Source organism: Myxine glutinosa, chromosome 12 (genome assembly GCF_964187855.1).
Source record: "Myxine glutinosa chromosome 12, kmMyxGlut1.1, whole genome shotgun sequence".
Classification (NCBI taxonomy): Eukaryota; Metazoa; Chordata; class Myxini; order Myxiniformes; family Myxinidae; genus Myxine; species Myxine glutinosa.
The window spans coordinates 103,212,091-103,230,365 of NC_136272.1; the positions used below are offsets into that span (position 1 = coordinate 103,212,091).

General features: G+C 43.3%; 1 protein-coding gene across 2 annotated transcripts in view; it reads right to left on the reverse strand.

Annotated features, from left to right (window-relative positions):
* FLT3 (fms related receptor tyrosine kinase 3) overlaps window positions 1–18,275 on the reverse strand; it is a 90,689-nt gene that overhangs the window by 20,197 nt on the left and 52,217 nt on the right. For both annotated transcript variants that reach the window (XM_068132259.2, XM_068132260.2), the window contains exons 2-9: window positions 13,301–13,537; window positions 12,035–12,325; window positions 11,801–11,937; window positions 11,283–11,457; window positions 4,034–4,220; window positions 2,513–2,625; window positions 778–896; window positions 536–665 (exon numbers count right to left, since the gene is read on the reverse strand). In XM_068132259.2, the coding sequence (XP_067988360.2) occupies window positions 536–665; window positions 778–896; window positions 2,513–2,625; window positions 4,034–4,220; window positions 11,283–11,457; window positions 11,801–11,937; window positions 12,035–12,325; window positions 13,301–13,537 (1,389 nt within the window). The remainder of the gene's footprint in view (window positions 1–535; window positions 666–777; window positions 897–2,512; window positions 2,626–4,033; window positions 4,221–11,282; window positions 11,458–11,800; window positions 11,938–12,034; window positions 12,326–13,300; window positions 13,538–18,275) is intronic.

Sequence of the window (18,275 nt, forward strand, 5' to 3'; positions counted from 1 at the left end):
GAGGAAGAGGTAATAGGAAGAGGAAGAATCATGAAGAACATAAAGGGAGATATAATCAATTATTACAAAAACATTTCATTTTTTGGAGATAATAAAAAATCAACCGTGATTGGGAAAAGGTGAGGAAGAAGTAATAGGAAGAGGAAGAATCATGAAGAACATAAAGGGAGATATAATCAATTATTGCAAAAACATCATTTTCTGGAGATAATAAAAAATCAACCGTGATTGGGAAAAAGTGAGGAAGAAGTAATCGGAAGAGGAAGAATCATGAAGAATAAAGGGAGATATAATCAATTATTACAACACGGACATGTTGCGTATGAATCTCCAAGTATGCCGAAGCTAAGAGTTAACGTCAAACAAAGCACCATGAAGACTCAAGCTACGGTTATTCACTGGATGTGCCGAAGCATTTAGTTTTCCCGATGGTACAACTGATCGATTACAATGGTACATTCCTAGCGTCGGCACTCCTGGTAATGTGGCCATCTTCAGTGGCAAAGGGTGCACGTCTCGTGAGCACGTTCGTTACCAAAAACGAGGTGTTCCCGGGGAAATTCCCATCGGTCGTCGTAAGGGAGCTGAGTGGGGTCGATGTAGATGTATTTGTTACCATCGCGCACGGTCTCGATCACCTTCCAACGGATCTCAAATCTTGGCTTCTGCAAAAGGATGGAGGAAGAAAGGGGTTTTTTTCCCCCTTTTCTGAGATCCCCAACTACTCCCACTCCCCACTCTCCCCCATGCAAATGAAGCGAGGCAATTTGTACTTACTGTTTTGTACTTGTAGATGATTATGATGATGGCGAGCAGCAGCACGGTGGCTATGCCGGAGATAGTCCCCACGACCGGCCAGTAATTCTCAGACTTCAGAGATTGTGTTGACAGGTCCACTGGAATATAACAAACGAGTTACTCCGCACCGATTCGGGTCAGGAATGGTGAACATGTATCCATATTGTCTCAAGTCATTCAGACAATCCAAGAAGAATTAATACCGTTTTAAATTTGTCCCAACATCAATCCTATAAGCATCCTATCATTGGAATGATGCAACTAACAAGAGTCTCTGATCCCTGCCAAGATCCTGGTCAATCTTGGTAATAATAAAATCTCATGTGGGACTGCTCTCGCAAGGTCATCGGGGTTATAGACCAAGAAACCAACCATGACTCCATGAGATCTTCAACTACTGCTAGTTGTGGTGGTTATTAGCCATCCAAGCCTTTATTACTCCGATTCTTATGGAGTCACTCATGTCACGTGACCAAAAACTATGTATACGAGAAGCTAACGACACTAACATCATTACACATTTAAACTCCCTGGGGTCATACCCTGCCAATCGGCTTTCTTTAAACTATGCGGTTCTAAGAACCCGAATTCCCATTGCCCACACAGTGGTGCCCCCCTGAATTTGGGATGAATGATTAAAACATGTTCTACTTTCTGAACAATCCTCTCCAAGAAGTTCTGTCACTCAAGCTTTTGGGTCTCACTATCTGCCATGATCTTTCCTGGGAAAACCACATTTCAAATCTGGCCTCCAAAGCCAGTCGCCGACTGGGCATCCTCCGTCGTGCGTAGTCCTTCCTTGGCACACCTCAGCTCCTCACCACATACAAGGCTTTCATCCGCAGCTCAATGGAATACTGCTCTCCCCTCTGGGCTGGTGCTCCTGCCTCACACCTTGATTGTCTTCACGCTGTTGAAACCAAAGCGTTCAGAATCATTGGAATCTCCCGCAATGAAGCCGATTGTGAGGGTCTTTCACTCACTCACCACAGGCAGGTTGGTGGTCTTTCGGTCTTCAACCTACCGACTCCTCTCCGGCCTTGCTCCCCCAGCTCTCTGTGCTCTGTCCCTCAAATATTCCTACAGGTCGCACAATATCTGCCAGCAACCCTCTTCTGGTTAAACTGCCAAAATCAAGACTCTCTGCTCACCTTCACGCCTTCATTCCTCTTTACTCCCGCCTCTGGAACAAACTCCCTCACTCTCTTAAATCCCTCTCCTCCCTCCCGGTCTTTAAAACAGCTGTTCACCACCATCTCTTATCTTCCCCCATCCAAAACCTTGATCTTTTTTACCCCCGCTAATTCACCCCCAGATCCACTTTTTTTGAAATACCGACTTTTTCCTGGAAGTACTTGCAGTGTCCATGTGTTTTTTTTTTTTACCTCTCCCACCCCCTCCCTTCCCATGCCTCCTCCCCCCAAGCCCTCTCCCTCCCACAGATCTCCAGATGTCCCTGTTCTCTGCTGTTGTACTTGTGTGCTTCCCTCTCTCCCAATCTTGTCTCCCGCTCCCTTTATTGTATGTTTTTTGTGTCCGTTTTTTTTTTTGTGATTGATGTTACCTCCAACAGGAGCCTCGATCTTGTATACAAAAAAAACAAAAAACAACCTGTATTGAGCTCTCATGGTAAATTTACTGTTAAATTGCACGCAAGTTTTTATTTTATTTTTCTGTGCAGAAGTAAATGAACGAGGACCGATTTGATACTTACTAACGACCACTTGGAAATCCAGAGAATTGTATTCATCGGAGTTGTTGGCGTAGAATGTGTACAACCCGTGCTCCTTTACTTTGACCCTTAAAAGCTCAAGGGAGAATTCGTAGCTGCAACAGAAAGACACCAAGAAAGCCGTGAGCTCCAGAAACCGAGGACCGAGGATTCAGCGGCATGACCGACACCGGGCAGCTGCGACAGATCCGTCGTGAGGACCGACGGCAAACCATCGCGTCTGCCAACGAGGAACGTTTGAAACATGTGTCCACAGCTGGGGTGGCTCGGTCACGTGGTTCGGCGTCACAAGGGCGTCCTTTATACCCATAAGAGTCGTGAATGTGAAAGATCATTCCTGTAGAAACTACCCAGCTGCAAATATGTTGTGCTTGTCCGTGTCTGCTTTGTAACACAAAACCAGAGTCTCAACTACGTCCACGTTGTGAGAAACGTTCTTTGCAAAAGATCAGATTTTTCTTTTGAACCCTTTTCTTGTCAACATCATCTCAAAACAATAGGGTTTGCGTGCGTGTTTCAATGCATGCCATAAGCCTATTGGTATAAATAGGTGAACAATGTCGAAACAAGCCTGGTGGCGACAGCTTAGACTTCATGGACAACTCATGGAGGCGTCAAGAGTATGCGGAAAGGACGAGCCACAGACAGGAAGCAAACTATTTAAAACTGAGTTCAGAAATATGCATTGGGGGCCTCATTCACCTTTTCGTCCAAGCAACAGGTAACAGGTCTTGACTTGCTGGGCGAATGGGCAGTCACTTCCAATGTAAAAGCTAAACTGTTCATGTCCGTTGGATAAAGGATTTGAAACACATCAGCACCTGTGTGGTCATACTCGGGGCCTAGAAGTAAACTTGGGGGCGTGTATAAAATGGTGTCTCTGGTTGACAATAAACAGTTCCTAATAAGTCGGCCAGGTATTGCTGTCTTGTTCCTGTACACCATCAAACTTCTTGGAATTACTGCAGGCCAAGAGGTTGTCTTCCTTTTTTTTTTGGCAGAGGAGGGTTAGGGGGGGGGGGGGGGGTCATGGTTGGGGGGGCAGGTCACAAACAACTTTACACTTAAGTGAACTGATCATACCAGTCAACGAAACTAGACATCACATGTTATACTATCATGCAACAGAAGAAGAAGAAGAACCAACTTTAAAGGCCATTTTTCCCCTGGAGAGCAGGGGTTGACTGACCTTTTTAGGGCACTGGTCCCCTTTTTTGAAGCAATGTTTTATGGCTGGATGCCGTTCCTGCCACCAAACCAAACCTCTTGCGACACACAGGGAATTACCAGTGACCTGGTACTCAATTTGCCGACTTCGGAGGGATGACAGGCCGAGTCAACCCCCCTGGTGTTAATTCAGCGATCGACCGGGATTCGAACCCAGGATCCTCGGATCCCAAGCCGGCACCCTAACCGCTAAGCCAACACCAGGCTTATATCTTATGACGGAACGAAAGAGCAAAACAAATATGGAAAAGGAGGCTCCAGCACTAAAGATCTTACCTATGTCCATTTATTTTACAGGTAAGCCGGTGGTCAGAAGTGTTCATCGGATGACCTTCGTGTAACCAGCCCCAATGCAACACAGCTGGATAGGCCTCCAAGTGAACCAAGAGCGAGACCGTTTGACCGGACACGGCCTCGATCACAGGGGACTCCCCGTGGAAGGTGAAGTTGATGTAGCCACGATCTGTGGGAAAGCAGGAGTGGGAAAGTTCGATCAGGAGTTTGCAAAATGTTTACGAACAGTTTGGTGCCCGTCAGGCCTGCAGTGCCGGAATCAAAAGTAAAAGAGAACCCCGAACTCCCAACCGGTCCACCGCAGCCACGATTTTATTCCTCATTTCCGGCCAAAGGAAATGGTGTTTGGGAGACGGTGTGCGAGGACCCTTCCACGTGCATGACGATGCGAGAGTGTGGAGGAAATTGCACACGGGTCCAATTGTCCATAAAAATTAATGAAGTCGCCTCGAGCCTCGTCATGGACCGAGTGTTTACATCCCGAAAGTTTCCCTTTCAACGTCACAAGCTAACGGCTCCATGGCCATTCCATTTGCCTATTGCCCAAAACCAATTTCCTCACGCGGCCTTATCTTTCCACCTTCGGTGAATTTTCGAGAAATTTACGATTTACGATTCACAGACGCTTTCCAGCGTACAATGAGCTTTGCTCGTGATAACCCGCTCGCATCACCCACGTGATTCCAAAGAACTCCGATAGCATCTTAACCCCGAGTCGTCAAAAACACACATCATGAGCAATCGCCATTGTTATTACGAGTATTGTTATTTTTAGTTCACTTCCTGTATTCAGGCATTTAATATATATATATATATATATATATTTTTTACATCTGTCAGTAAACTTTGTTACTATTGTTAGTTTTGCGAAGATGTAGCTTCGTGGTATTTTGTATCCAGTATCAAATATCACACACTTGTATAGACAGAGGTCTGTGGAAGGATGTATAGTCTATAGGTGTATGGAACATTTTCCAGGTTTGTCATTTTTTGGGGTAGATTCTTGGCACTCATGTCTAAACACATCTAGAAACTTCACCGATTAAGAAAAACAAGCTTTACGCCTGGGTCCCCCGTCGGTGAAGTGATGCGAGTTGACAAAGTGGAAGACGCAAGGCGGCCATCTTGGATTTTGACGTGGCGACCCAATTTTCAATAGCGTTCTTCCTTCTGCGTAGATACACCCACACACCAGATTAGAAGTTAGTAGTTCGTTTATTTTTCAAGATATTCCGCTCACAAGGTTCAGACATACATGGTGGCGGCCATCTTGAATTTTGACGTGGCGACCCAATTTTCAATAGCGTTCTTCCTTCTGCGTAGATACACCCACACACTAGATTAGAAGTTAGTACTTCGTTTATTTTTCAAGATATTCCGCTCACAAGGTTCAGACATACATGGCGGCGGCCATCTTGAATTTTGACATGGCGACCCAATTTTCAATAGCGTTGGTCGTTATGCGTAGATACACCCACACACCAGATTAGAAGTTAGTAGTTCGTTTATTTTTCAAGATATTCCGCTCACAAGGTTCAGACATACATGGTGGCGGCCATCTTGAATTTTGACATGGCGACCCAATTTTCAATAGCGTTGGTCCTTATGCGTAGATACACCCACACACCAGATTAGAAGTTAGTAGTTCGTTTATTTTTCCAAGATATTTCGCTCACAAGGTTCAGACATATATATGGTGGCGGCCATCTTGGATTTTGACATGGCGACACAATTTTCAATAGCGTTGGTCCTTATGCGTCGATACACCCACACACCAGATTAGAAGTTGGTACTTCGCTTATTTTTCAAGATATTCCGCTCACAAGGTTCAGACATACATGGCGGCGGCCATCTTGGTTTTTGACGTGGGTTGCACCCACACCAAATTAGAATTCGGTCCTTCGCTTACGCATGCACGCACGTACGGACGGAGGGAAAACCATAGTCCCCCTTTCACTCCACAGTGCGATGGGGAACAAAAAGGTGCCAGTTTTTACATTAACATTTAGGGCCTCCATTTTGAATTTCAATATGGCCACCACTGAAACTCAATATCTTAAAAAATATTTGCCAATTAACTATACTATTCATTCAAATGTCATACAATATTTGTTCCATTTTATCGAAACTCATATATAGGGATCAACAATTCATTGGAAACAAAATGAGAGCACTAGAAATACTCTAAATTAGCAAAAATCAAAGATGGCCACCAAATTTCAGCCTTTTTTTTTTTTTACGTAAAATGCCATAACTTTTGAACCAATGAACATAGGAAGATGTTTTTGGTGTCTTACCATATGTTTTGGCATATGAGGATTCCATTAATAACATTTATGATTCGAACACTCTTCACCAATCCTCCAAAACATTTAATAGAAATAATGTAAAACATGTAATTCAATATAAATTTATTTGGGCTTGAATGTAATAGAACTTGAAGATGGATAATTTTTTTTAAAGGTACAACATGTATGAATCAGGAGTGTCAACGTTACGGATTAAATGTTCCTAAAAATGACCCTAAATTTAATGGCCCTAAATGTTAATGGAAAAACTGGCACCCATGTTTTTTCTTAATCAGTGATGTTTCTAGATGTGTTTAAACATGAATGCCAAGAATCTACCAAAAATTTTGCTTTTTTTTACATAAGCCCACAGACTAATGACTTTCTCGACAGGGAGCTATGAACTTAACCAGCCATGAGTTGTGTTGCCTTGTATTATAATAGCAATGTTAGGTTAAAACAAAAATAACATTTATTTGTTCAATTTCAGCATTGTGGGAATTTGGCTGACAAGTCAGCATAAGCGGTTTAGCTTTATTCAAGGTTAAAGTTTCTGGAATTTACTGCAAGGATTGTCACGTGTTGTTACGTTTTTGGCAGGATGCTGCATCCTGGAGCACACCCTATGCACTGCAATTTAGGAACACCGTTTCATGTGGTCACAGACATTTATAAATGTCATGCGTTAGCAGAAAGAAAGATATTCCACACTGGGATTGTGGATATAGGGCTGGAAAGAAATCCATGAGGTATGCACCTCACCTCTGTGCTGCCTAACCTGGGTTCGAATTGTGACGTAGCTATGAGCAGTCATCCTGGTGTTTCCCATGGAGGATGAATCATCAATGTGTGCCATCCATTCGATGGACTTTAATCCGGAGGACCCATCTGCCATCACTGATGGCCCTGGTGAACATTAAAGGTCCCACAATGGCTTTCATAAAATGTAGGCAGGTTATCACAAGTATCCTGAATAAATTCAGAAGTCCCAGCCCAAATCACCTTCGGTCGAACGTCAGGCCTCACCAGGTAGTTCGTGAAAGACTGAGGCCAGAAACGTTCCCTGGCTGATCCCATAAGAAAGTGGGAACACACACACACACACACACACGTACCTTTGCACTTTTTTCAAATAACGTACCATTTCTTCCAGAAAATTGTTGAAATAAAAAATATATATTTTGGTATCCACATTTGTATTTCTTTGGTTTGCAGTGGATCAAAACAAACAAAAGCTGAAAAAAATCACGAAATCTTAGCTTATTCCACACAGAAACACTAAAATGGCCTGGACAATATTATTGGCACCTTTTAGAAGTTCTAATAAATAATTAGATTTCAAGCAGGTGATTCTCCTTTACTTTGGAATTCAACTCACCTATGGTGAGTTGCAGGTACCTGTAATATAAAAATCACTCATTCAACCAGTTTGAATAGAGAAAAGGAGTCGTTCTGCTGTTTTGTGTCACTGTGTACCGCAATGAGTATGGAGAAAAGAAAGAAAACCAGAGAATTGTCTGAGAAGGTCAGACACAAGATTATAGCCAAGCATGGACAATCTTAAGGCTACAAGTCCATCTCCAGACACCGTGATGTTCCTGTGTCTACCGTACCCAATGTTATCAGTAAGCTTAAGGCCCATGGCACCGTAGCCAACCTCCCTGGACGTGGCCGCAAGAGAAAACCTGATCGAAGATTGCAGCGAAGGATTGTTCGAATGGTGGAGAAAGCACCTTGATCAAATGCCAAACAGATTCAGGCTGACCTTCAGACACAAGGTACGAGAGTTTCAACTCGCACCATCCGTCACCACCTCAATGAAAGGAGACCCAGGAGGACCCCACTGCTGAGAGAAAGACATAAGCCAGACTGGAATTTTCTAAAACACAACTGAACAAGCCAAATTCCTCTGGGGGAATGTCCTGTGGACAGATGAGACCAAACCAGAGCTTTTTGGTGAAGCACATCATCTCTATGTTTACAGAAAACAAGATGAAGCTTTCAAAGAAAAGAACACCTTCCCTGCAGTCAAACAAGGAGGAGGTTCGGTGATGTTTTGGGGTTGCTGTGCTGCTTCTGGCACTGGATGCCTTGAATGTGTACATGGCATCATGAAATCAGGAGATTACAAAGGCATTTTGGAGTGCAATGTTTAACCCAGTGTCAGAAAGCTGGGTCTCCGTTGAAGGTCATGGGTCTTGCAGCAGGACAATGACCCCAAACACACTTCAAAAAGCACCCAGGAATGGTTCAAGACAAAACGCTGGACTGTTCTAAAGTGGCCAGCAATGAGTCCAGATCTAAATCCCATTGAACACCTGTGAGGAGATCTGAAAACAGCAGTTGGGAGAAGGCACCCTTCAAATCTGGGAGAACGGGAGCAGTTTGCACAAGAAGAGTGGGTCAAACTGCCATTAGAGAGGTGTAGGAAGCTCATTCATGGGTATAAGAAGCGCTTGACTGCAGATATTTTGTCCAAAGTCTGTGCTACCAAATATTAAGTCAAGAGTGTCAATAATTTTGTCAATGCCATTTCTTTTTATTTTCCGATTTAAAAGGATATATTAAGTTCTGAATCAAAAACAAAGGTTCCGTAATGTTAACAGTGAAATAAAGAATTGTGGAGACCAAATACTTTCTTCAATTTCAACTGATTTTTAGGGAAAACTGTGTTATTTGAAAAAAAGTGCAAGGGTGCCAATATTTTTGGCCACGACTGTACATAATGCGAGGGAACAATTGCTTAATCAACCTATTCAACAGATGAGCATCACCCTTCACTATGCATGAATGAAACGTGAATCAATGTCCAGAATAATGATGAAACCATAAACTATAAAACAGTGACCACTATAAAAGGACATTTCATTAACAAAGCAACGAGTCGTAATATTTTCACTGGAGGAAAACCAGACGAGGGAGAGACAATGACCAAGTACAAATGGCGTGAAAATGGACCATCACGGTCATGACTAAATGAGCCAAATGGTGTAATTGGATCGGCTGGAGGTCCAGCACAAATTCATTGTTTAATAAATGCCATAAAGGGACACATCACAACGTGTGATGATGAAACAGCCAAGGCCGTATGATCCAGGGAACATTTCCAGCGATTTTAAGACCCATGGAAAGAAAAGCCTCCATCAATTAAAGCGGACACTGGGATGGCCATGAGCCATTCAGGAGCATGGCTCTCAGAACGCGATCTCTTTCACTGATGTCTGATCCTTCGACTGCAATTTACAAGGTTTTCACATTTAAAGTTGAATTTCACACAAGTTCCAAGCAATTGATAAATCATTATTAATCTTTGTCTCGTTTATAACAGAATCTAATGCACATTGGCACAAATCGAGGGGGCTTTTTTAAATTGAAAAAACTCTTAATTACTACCAAAACACAAATTCCGTTCAGACATAAATAATTGCCCCAATGGGAATTAAATAAATGCATTTCTTTCTCCCCAAGTCACGTTTTCCAGTTTCATCAATTCCTCGAAGACGAGTCCACCGCACGAGGTCCTTACGGGATTGATGGCACACACGATTCTGACATTGTCATGCCAACACATTTGCATGTTCAACAATCTTGCGAGCTTGATCAAAATTGTGCACCTTGCTGGGCCTACTTAACGTTGCGGTTAACCACAGGATTCGAAGAAAACAAAAAACTCAACACATTTTCACATGACCAAAGTAAGATTTGCGCCGCATGCATGCACGCGCACACCCACACGCACAACAACAACAACAACGGCATTTTAAGGCCATTTTCCCTGCAAGAGCAGGGGTTAGCCTTGCGGTCCCCATGACAATCTTCTCCATTTTGCCCTATTTTCTGCATCTCCCCTTGTTAACCCCCTTGCCCGCATTTCTTCTTCGACCATCTTCAGCCAAGTCTTTCTCGGTCTTCCCCATCCTCTACTTCCTTCTACATTCATTTCCATCACTCTTCTCAACCAGTCACTTTCATCCTTCCTCAACACATGACCAAACCATCTCAACCTGTTTCTCTTCACAGCATCAATCACAGCATCCATCACAGGCTTTATTCCCATCATCTTTCGCAATTCATCATTTGTCTTCCTCTCTCTCAACGATACTCCGCACATCCACCGAACCATTCGCATTTCCACCCTTTCCAGCCTTCGTTGCTGCTCTACGTTCATTACCCATGTCTCGCTCCCATAAATCATAACACTTCTCACACATGCAGCATACACCTTTCCCTTCAGCTTCAACGACACTCCCCTCCTCGTCAAAATGTCACACACACACACACACACACACACACACACACACACACACACACACACACACACACACACACACACACACACACACACACACACACACACACACACACACACACACACACACACACACACACACACACACACAAAAACGATCCCTGGGAATATTACTAGCCTGGTGTTGGTTTAGCAGTTCGGGTTCTGGCTTGGGATCCTGAGTTTGAATCCCGGTCGAGCACTGAATTAACGCCAGGAGGGTTGACTCGGCCTGTCATCCCTCCGAGGTCGGCAAATTGAGTACCAGTTCACTGGCAATTCCCTGTGTGTCGCAAGAGGCGACTAACAGGGTTGGCGGAAGCAATGGCATCCGGCCATAAAACATTGCTTCAAAAAGGGGAACACGGTGGCCGAAAAAGGCCAACCCGTGCTCGTTGGGGTAAAAGACTCCAAAGGTGTCTCCTGGGAATATTACTATAAACGAATTACAGATGGAAACAGTTCAGGGCTCGGTGACGATCTTGAAAAGAGCCCCCAGAACAAAACTGATAACAGAACAAACTTCACAATCTTGCCCATGCATCATCCCTTATCAAAACAGAGGCGGATACTTCGAGACCTGGGAGGACTCCATTATACCTTCTGAAACCCGCACATGGAGATAACAACCAACGACACACATACACATACATACCGATGACATCCAGGTAGACAGTGGCATTTCTGTGACCGAGGCTATTCTTGCCACAGCATGTATACCGTCCTTTGTTTGCCATCGTCACTGCTCGGATGTGCAGGACCTGCGAGCTCGAGTACCCAAAATCTTCAATGATCAGACTCTGATCACCAAGCTCGACGTAATCCATACCCTGTGGACCCACAGTGAGATGGGAATATTTTTTGGATAAAGACCATCCCAGGCCGTTTTAAAATTGTTTAAATGGTTTTTATTGTTTTTAAACAATTAAAATTGTTTTAAAAATTGTTCAAAAATGTTTTCATCCACAAAGATCTACAAGACGTCAGAAAATTGTGAAAGTTTTGCTGAAGTCCAGGGTTAAGACATACATTTATTTATTTTGCTACAACTGTGAATTCATGGGACACGTGGGGAAAACGGTCAAAATAATAATTTTGCACAAGTCGTGTATAGATGGTGTGAGATGCAGGTAGTAGTATATAGATGGTGTGAGAATTATGGTGAGCACATACGTGAGGCTTGTCGGTTTCCCAGTGGGCCTCCACATGAAAATCTGTGGTGTGTGCCTTACAGTGCACAACAAATGGCTCCCCAACCTTCAGCAGAGCATGTTCCACATCCACAGTAACATCAGGGAGTTTGGTCACAACTGCAGAGGACACAAGGTTGATGCAAACTCAGCATCGGGCACACGATGCACACAACTCGTTAACCTTACCCAACATCACGGATGGACCGATTCGCACCTCGAATGACCTTCAGGTTTAAACTAGAGGAGTCGTATTGACGGTTGTTCAACACCCCTCTGCAGGAATATTTCCCATCCATGTTGAGGGTCAAGTTGTGGATCAGTGCCCCCCTGTGCCTGTCAAACGTGAAATTGAAAGTCGGCTGCTGGGCCTGCCCATTGCGATGGCGGATAAGCTGGAGATCCGAGGCCTCTGGGTGCGCTAACAGGCAGGGAATGGTGGCGGGAGATCTCTCAACACCATCGATGTAGGTGCCCTTCATAGTAAGGGCAAACAGATGATCTGGGTCTGCAAAAGAAACCGAAAGGGACCGGTGGAACAAAAAGTTTATAAACGAGGCAACAATATCAACTAGAAACTGGAAAGTCTCCATGACATAGCAGCAATGAGTGAGGAAATCAATTGCACGCACGAAACTGTCATCCGAGAAAAGCAAATCATTGCTCAACATCCGTCTTACATCGAGGAAGTAACTCGGTTTCTACTTCGATCAGAAAAGCTGTTAACGTGTCTTTGACATGCCATTAGCATGATATCTTTCACCTGAAGAAATCCTTTGGTCTGATGGAAATTGATCGAAAAGAAATTGGTGCAAAAAACGTGAAAAACAATATCACATGTCTCCGGTGTTGAGCGACAAATGAAAGACGAGATCAATATTGTCATCTATAAATATACAGAAAGTTGCAGTTGAGAAGATCCACATTCAAACCTGAAGGCATCACCGACCCGTAAGGCTGCCAGCATTGTTGTGACCTTGATGGAATCCACCTTGGTTCTCAACATCAGGATGTTGGTCACGTGATGTCCCCTTCCTAAAGAGGGCTACTCAATGCCTGGCGCATGATTTCCGTACAATCCTGGATCAAGATCACTTGATGGTTCAAATGTTGGGCTTAAGCCTCACCTCCTGGGCAGCTGTGTGGTCAGTTGGTGTTGCCTTCCAACTCTAATTATGGACCCAGGTGTATAACAAAGTCTGAATTATCACAATAGTTGGCATTAAAATAAAGCAAGTTTGCATTTCTTTGACTATTGTGAGCATCTCGTTCCGAGACTTTATGGACGTCCCACCTAGGGTTTGGTTGCAGGACAGTGGATGTTGATAAATTGATTACAAATCCATGTTGAGTCAATTCCGTCCATCCTTTTGCTTTCCAAAAGCACCAACAATGAGGTTTCACGTAACTGTGGATGAAACCTCTTGATAACCGTGAAATATATTTGGGGAGTCGGAAGGGGGGAGAAAAAGGTAAAACTCACCTTTAACAAATACATAGGTGGACACATTCCTATATCCGTCAGTGCACGTATAAAGGCCTGTATTCTTCAGCTGAAGCTTCTCAACGAGCAACATTTGGCCGTGTGGCAGAGACTTCACATTCTTCTGGCCGACTCCTCGCCATTTGGTACCTCCGTAGCACATCACTTGCAACTTTTCTCCAGGTTTGAACGCCAGTTCGATGGAGTTCGGCTCGAGTCTCAACTTGCAGAAGACAGCTGTAAAATCAACAACAACAACAACAACAACAACAGCTGACTGAATGATTCATGCAGACAAGAACCAATTTCACCACAAAAACAATGACTTGGTACTTGCGTAGTATAGGGAAGGAGCAGTACGTATACATGTGTATATGACATCACTTTCATAACGCCAGGAGCCAAGAGGGAGTGCGGTCCAAGGAATGCCAACATTATTTAATTTATCGTATACAAATATTATATAAATGGTAAAACAATTGAATTCATTATTTACATAAATACGCGTTTTGCTTAAACACATATTGAAAATAAATAAATAAATAAAAACGGCGAGTTTTTGGGACGATTGGAAACATGTCGTTCAGAGAACGTTTGGAATGCCCCTCGTAAATGTGCTCTCGGTCTATGAAGGAATCACAATTATTTAGAGCAAACCACCAGCTGGACACCAGGAAGTCAGTAGGATCTCATATGTATGGATGGCAAGGACACTACATAGGTTTAATACAACACAGATCCTCAAAACCTCAACCAATATACAAACTTATGAACCTATAAAGTACCTTTAGTGGCCCAAAAATGGAAACACTAACAGAATGTCACTAACTGTAGTAGGGCGTTGAGCCACCATATGTGTGTGTGTGTGGATATATATATATACATATATATATACAGGGGGCTGCAAAAGTAGGTATACAGTAAAGAAACAGGTGGATTGGACGTCGGGGAGCCGTTGACTGGCCACCACGTTCGCCGGATCTCACCCCTATGGACTTCTTTTTCTGGGGATGTGTAAAAGACAGGGTTTTCGCACGCAAGCCATGTTCTGTTGATGCCATGATTCAGTTCATACGGGAGGCTTGCCAGGAAATTGATGCTGATAAAGACCTTTGTGCCAGAGTGTGCATGGGTGTCCACACTCGACTCGTGGAGTGTGTGAATGCCGGGGGTCAAACAGTTTGAACATTTGAGGGATTGATATGTTTATTATTGATATGTTATTATTGATATGCTTGTATAATCAATAAAATACGTTTTATGCACACGTTTTGTTTTTCATTACTGTATACCTACTTTTGCAGCCCCCTGTATATATATATATATATATTAGCCACAAAAAGAAACTGTGCACACAAAAAATGAAATTATATATTAGAAACACCTGTGTATACAAATACAAATTTAAACACGGCAATTAGTGAAGTGAATTCAACAGGTATGCACGCGCCACGTTTCGTGACGTCAATGGGCAATGGCACGTGCAACACGTTTTTGCATGTGCATCGTGAGAATCTGCATAGAGCACATGAATGTCACAAACTGCTTTACCTTTGGTAAGGTTAATTGTTTGATTTTCAATCGTACAAAAAATTAAGTGGCTAATGAAACGCACTAGAGGGGTCAATATATGGTTGAACCCCCAAAAAATTGATACAAAAGGTTTTTCAATGGATTCTGGTACCATTGGGCATGCTAAATAACACACAAAAAAATCCAGTAACATCTGACTTCCGGAAAGGGGTCATTTTCAAGATGGCGTCCAAGATGGCCGCCAGGAGCTTAAAATGGCCATATCTCAATTATTATTCAACCTAGAAAGGTGGTTTTGGTGTCTAACCCTGGGTTTTAGGGCCCAAGGAATCCAATTGAATCAATAAAATTACCATCAGTTAATTATTTATTGACAAGTCCAAGATGGCATCCCAAGGTGACATCCTGATCCACTAAAATGGCTCTGTCGAATAGTAGTCAACCTAGAGAGATTTTTTCAGTGTGCATACCTAGGTTTAAGGCACCCAGGAAATCATCAAAATTACTTAAATAAGCACAAAGTAATCGGGTAATCCAGTAAGCCAGGTTTACCAGCCCATTAGGCATTTGTTGTCTTATACAGTTAGTCGCTATTCATCGTCATCCTCCGACTCACCAGCTAATGAACCAAGTGTGTGTTTCAGATTGGAGATAAGAGTGTAATGTGTCTACACCATTGCCACCTGTGACTCCAGTCCACAGTATTCAGTGATCATTCCAGACAAAGGTTTGTACAAAGCTTGAGAGGTTATGGCAAGCGACAGACTATTTTATATTGGGGAGGGGGGGGGGGGGGGGACTGAAAAATCTGACAAACAATTTATTTTCATCTCAAAAGGAATAAGTATATTATTTGGTACATGTATGCATAAACAAAATCCATATTTTTTAGACATTTCCAAAAGAAATGTACACTTGTAATGCTCCAGACAGTCTCTTGAAGGTCATTCATTGTAACTGCTCCACTGCCTGCTAGACACTCCGCTGCTCTTGTAGACGATATGGACTACCATGTACTACTGCCTGTGGACCGTGCCAACTTGAAGAATGTGACAATCCACATAACAAGTTTCTTCCAGAGGAGTCGGAGGATGACGATGAATAGCGACTAACTGTATAAGACAACAAATGCCTAATGGGCTGGTAAACCTGGCTTACTGGATTACCTGATTACTTTGTGCTTATTTAAGTAATTTGGATGATTTCCTGGGTGCCTTAAACCCAGGTATACACACTGAAAAAATCTCTCTAGGTTGACTACTATTCGACAGAGCCATTTTAGTGGATCAGGATGTCACCTTGGGATGCCATCTTGGACTTGTCAATAAATAATTAACTGATGGTAATTTTATTGATTCAATTTGATTCCTTGGGCCCTAAAACCTAGGGTTAGACACCAAAACCACCTTTATAGGTTGAATAATAATTGAGATATGGCCATTTTAAGCTCCTGGCAGCCATCTTGGACGCCATCTTGAAAATGACCCCTTTCCGGAAGTCAGATGTTACTATATTTTTAGTATGTTATTTAGCATGCCCAATGGTACCAGAATCCATTGAAAAACCTTTTGTATCAATTTTTTGGGGGTTAGGTGAGTTTTTTTTCGTATATTGACCCTGGTGTTGGGCTAGCGGCTAGGGTGTCAGCTTAGGATCCTAGGATCCTGGGTTCGAAACCCGGTCGATCGCTGAATTAACGCCAGGGGGGTTGACTCAGCCTGTCATCCTTCCGAGGGCGGCTAATTGAGTACCAGTTCACTGGTAATTCCCTGCTTGTCGTTAAAGGCGGCAAAAAGGGTTGGCGTCAGGAAGGGCATCCGGCCGTAAAACATTGCTTCAAAAAGGGGACCGAAAAACAACAACTACCACGGTTCCCGAAAAAGGCCAACCCCCGCTTGCGGGGAAAAATGGCCTCTAAAGGTGGTTTTTATTGACCCTACTAAACGCCATGCCACGGCTCACAACTGTACAGCGTCCAGAGGCTATTGGGATGATCCGTGGGGGGATGTCTCACCATCAAGTGGCTGTGCATTTCAATTGTCACCGAAACACCATTTCTGCATTGGTGAGACGTTACCAGAACACTAATGACGTTGCCAATGGCCTACGTTCAGGACGTCAACGTGTGACGACGAAGATGAAGACCTTTGTTGGTCGAAAGCTTGTCAAGAATGAAAGATCGACCATCCTGAAGCTACATCCGCGTCCTATTTAATCTCCCGATTATATATATACAGTCACATGAAAAAGTAAATACACCCCATGTAAAGTTTGACTTTTTCAACACATATCAACATACAGCTATTTGATCTTCATTTCAACAATATTGATAGATAAAGGTGATATAATATAACAAATATCATGAAACATTTACATTTTGTAGTCCATTGTATAATTTAAATAAACATAAATGCAAATTTCGCATGTGGAAAAAGTAAGTACACCCTTGGCTCTAATAGGTGGTATTGCCCCCTTTAGCAGAAACAACCTCAAGTAGGCGTTTCTTATAACTGTCTACCAGTCTCTGACATCGACTGGGAAAATTTTTTGCCCACTCCTCCATGCAGAATTCTTTCAGCTGTGCGATGTTTGAGGGGTTTCTTGCATGCACAGCTCGTTTCAAATCCCCCCCACAACATCTCATTGGGATTTAGATCCGGGCTTTGACTTGGCCATTCCAGAACCCTCCATTTCTTTCTTTTCAGCCATTCCTTGGTGGATTTACTGGTATGTTTAGGGTCATTGTCATGTTGCAAGGTCCACCTTCGGTTGAGCTTCAACTTTCCGACAGATGGCCCCACATTATCCTCAAGCACCCTCTGTTACAATGAAGAATTCATAGTGGATTCTGTGATGGTGAGCTGCCCAGGCCCTGATGCAGCAAAGCTGCCCCAAACCATAATATTTCCACCACCATGCTTTACAGTTGGTATCAGGTTCTTGTGGTCAAATGCTGTCTTTGGTTTTCGCCAAACATGTCTTCTGGTGCGGTGGCCAAATAGCTCTACCTTTGACTCATCTGTCCAGAGCACATTGTTCCAGAAGTGCTGGTCTTTGCCTCGGTGTTCATTGGCAAACTTTAGTCTTGCCCTGATGTTCTTTCTGGACAGCAAAGGTTTCCTCCTGGCACACCTCCCTTGTAGATCAAATTTGTGCAGCCTCTTTATAATGGTAGACTCGTGCACTTTGACATCAACAGTGGCAAGAGCTACCTGTAGGTCCCGTGATGACATTCTGGGGTTCTTAGAGACTTCTTTCAGCATCTTGCTGTCTGCTCTCAGGCTGAACTTGCTGGGGCGGCCTGGCATGAACAAGTTGGCAGTTGCTTGGAATCTTCTCCACTTGTAGATGATCTTCCGGACAGTCGAATAATTGATTTCAAATTGTTTGGAGATCTTTTAAAATCCCTTCCCAGACTCGTCGGCATCTATAACCTTCTTTC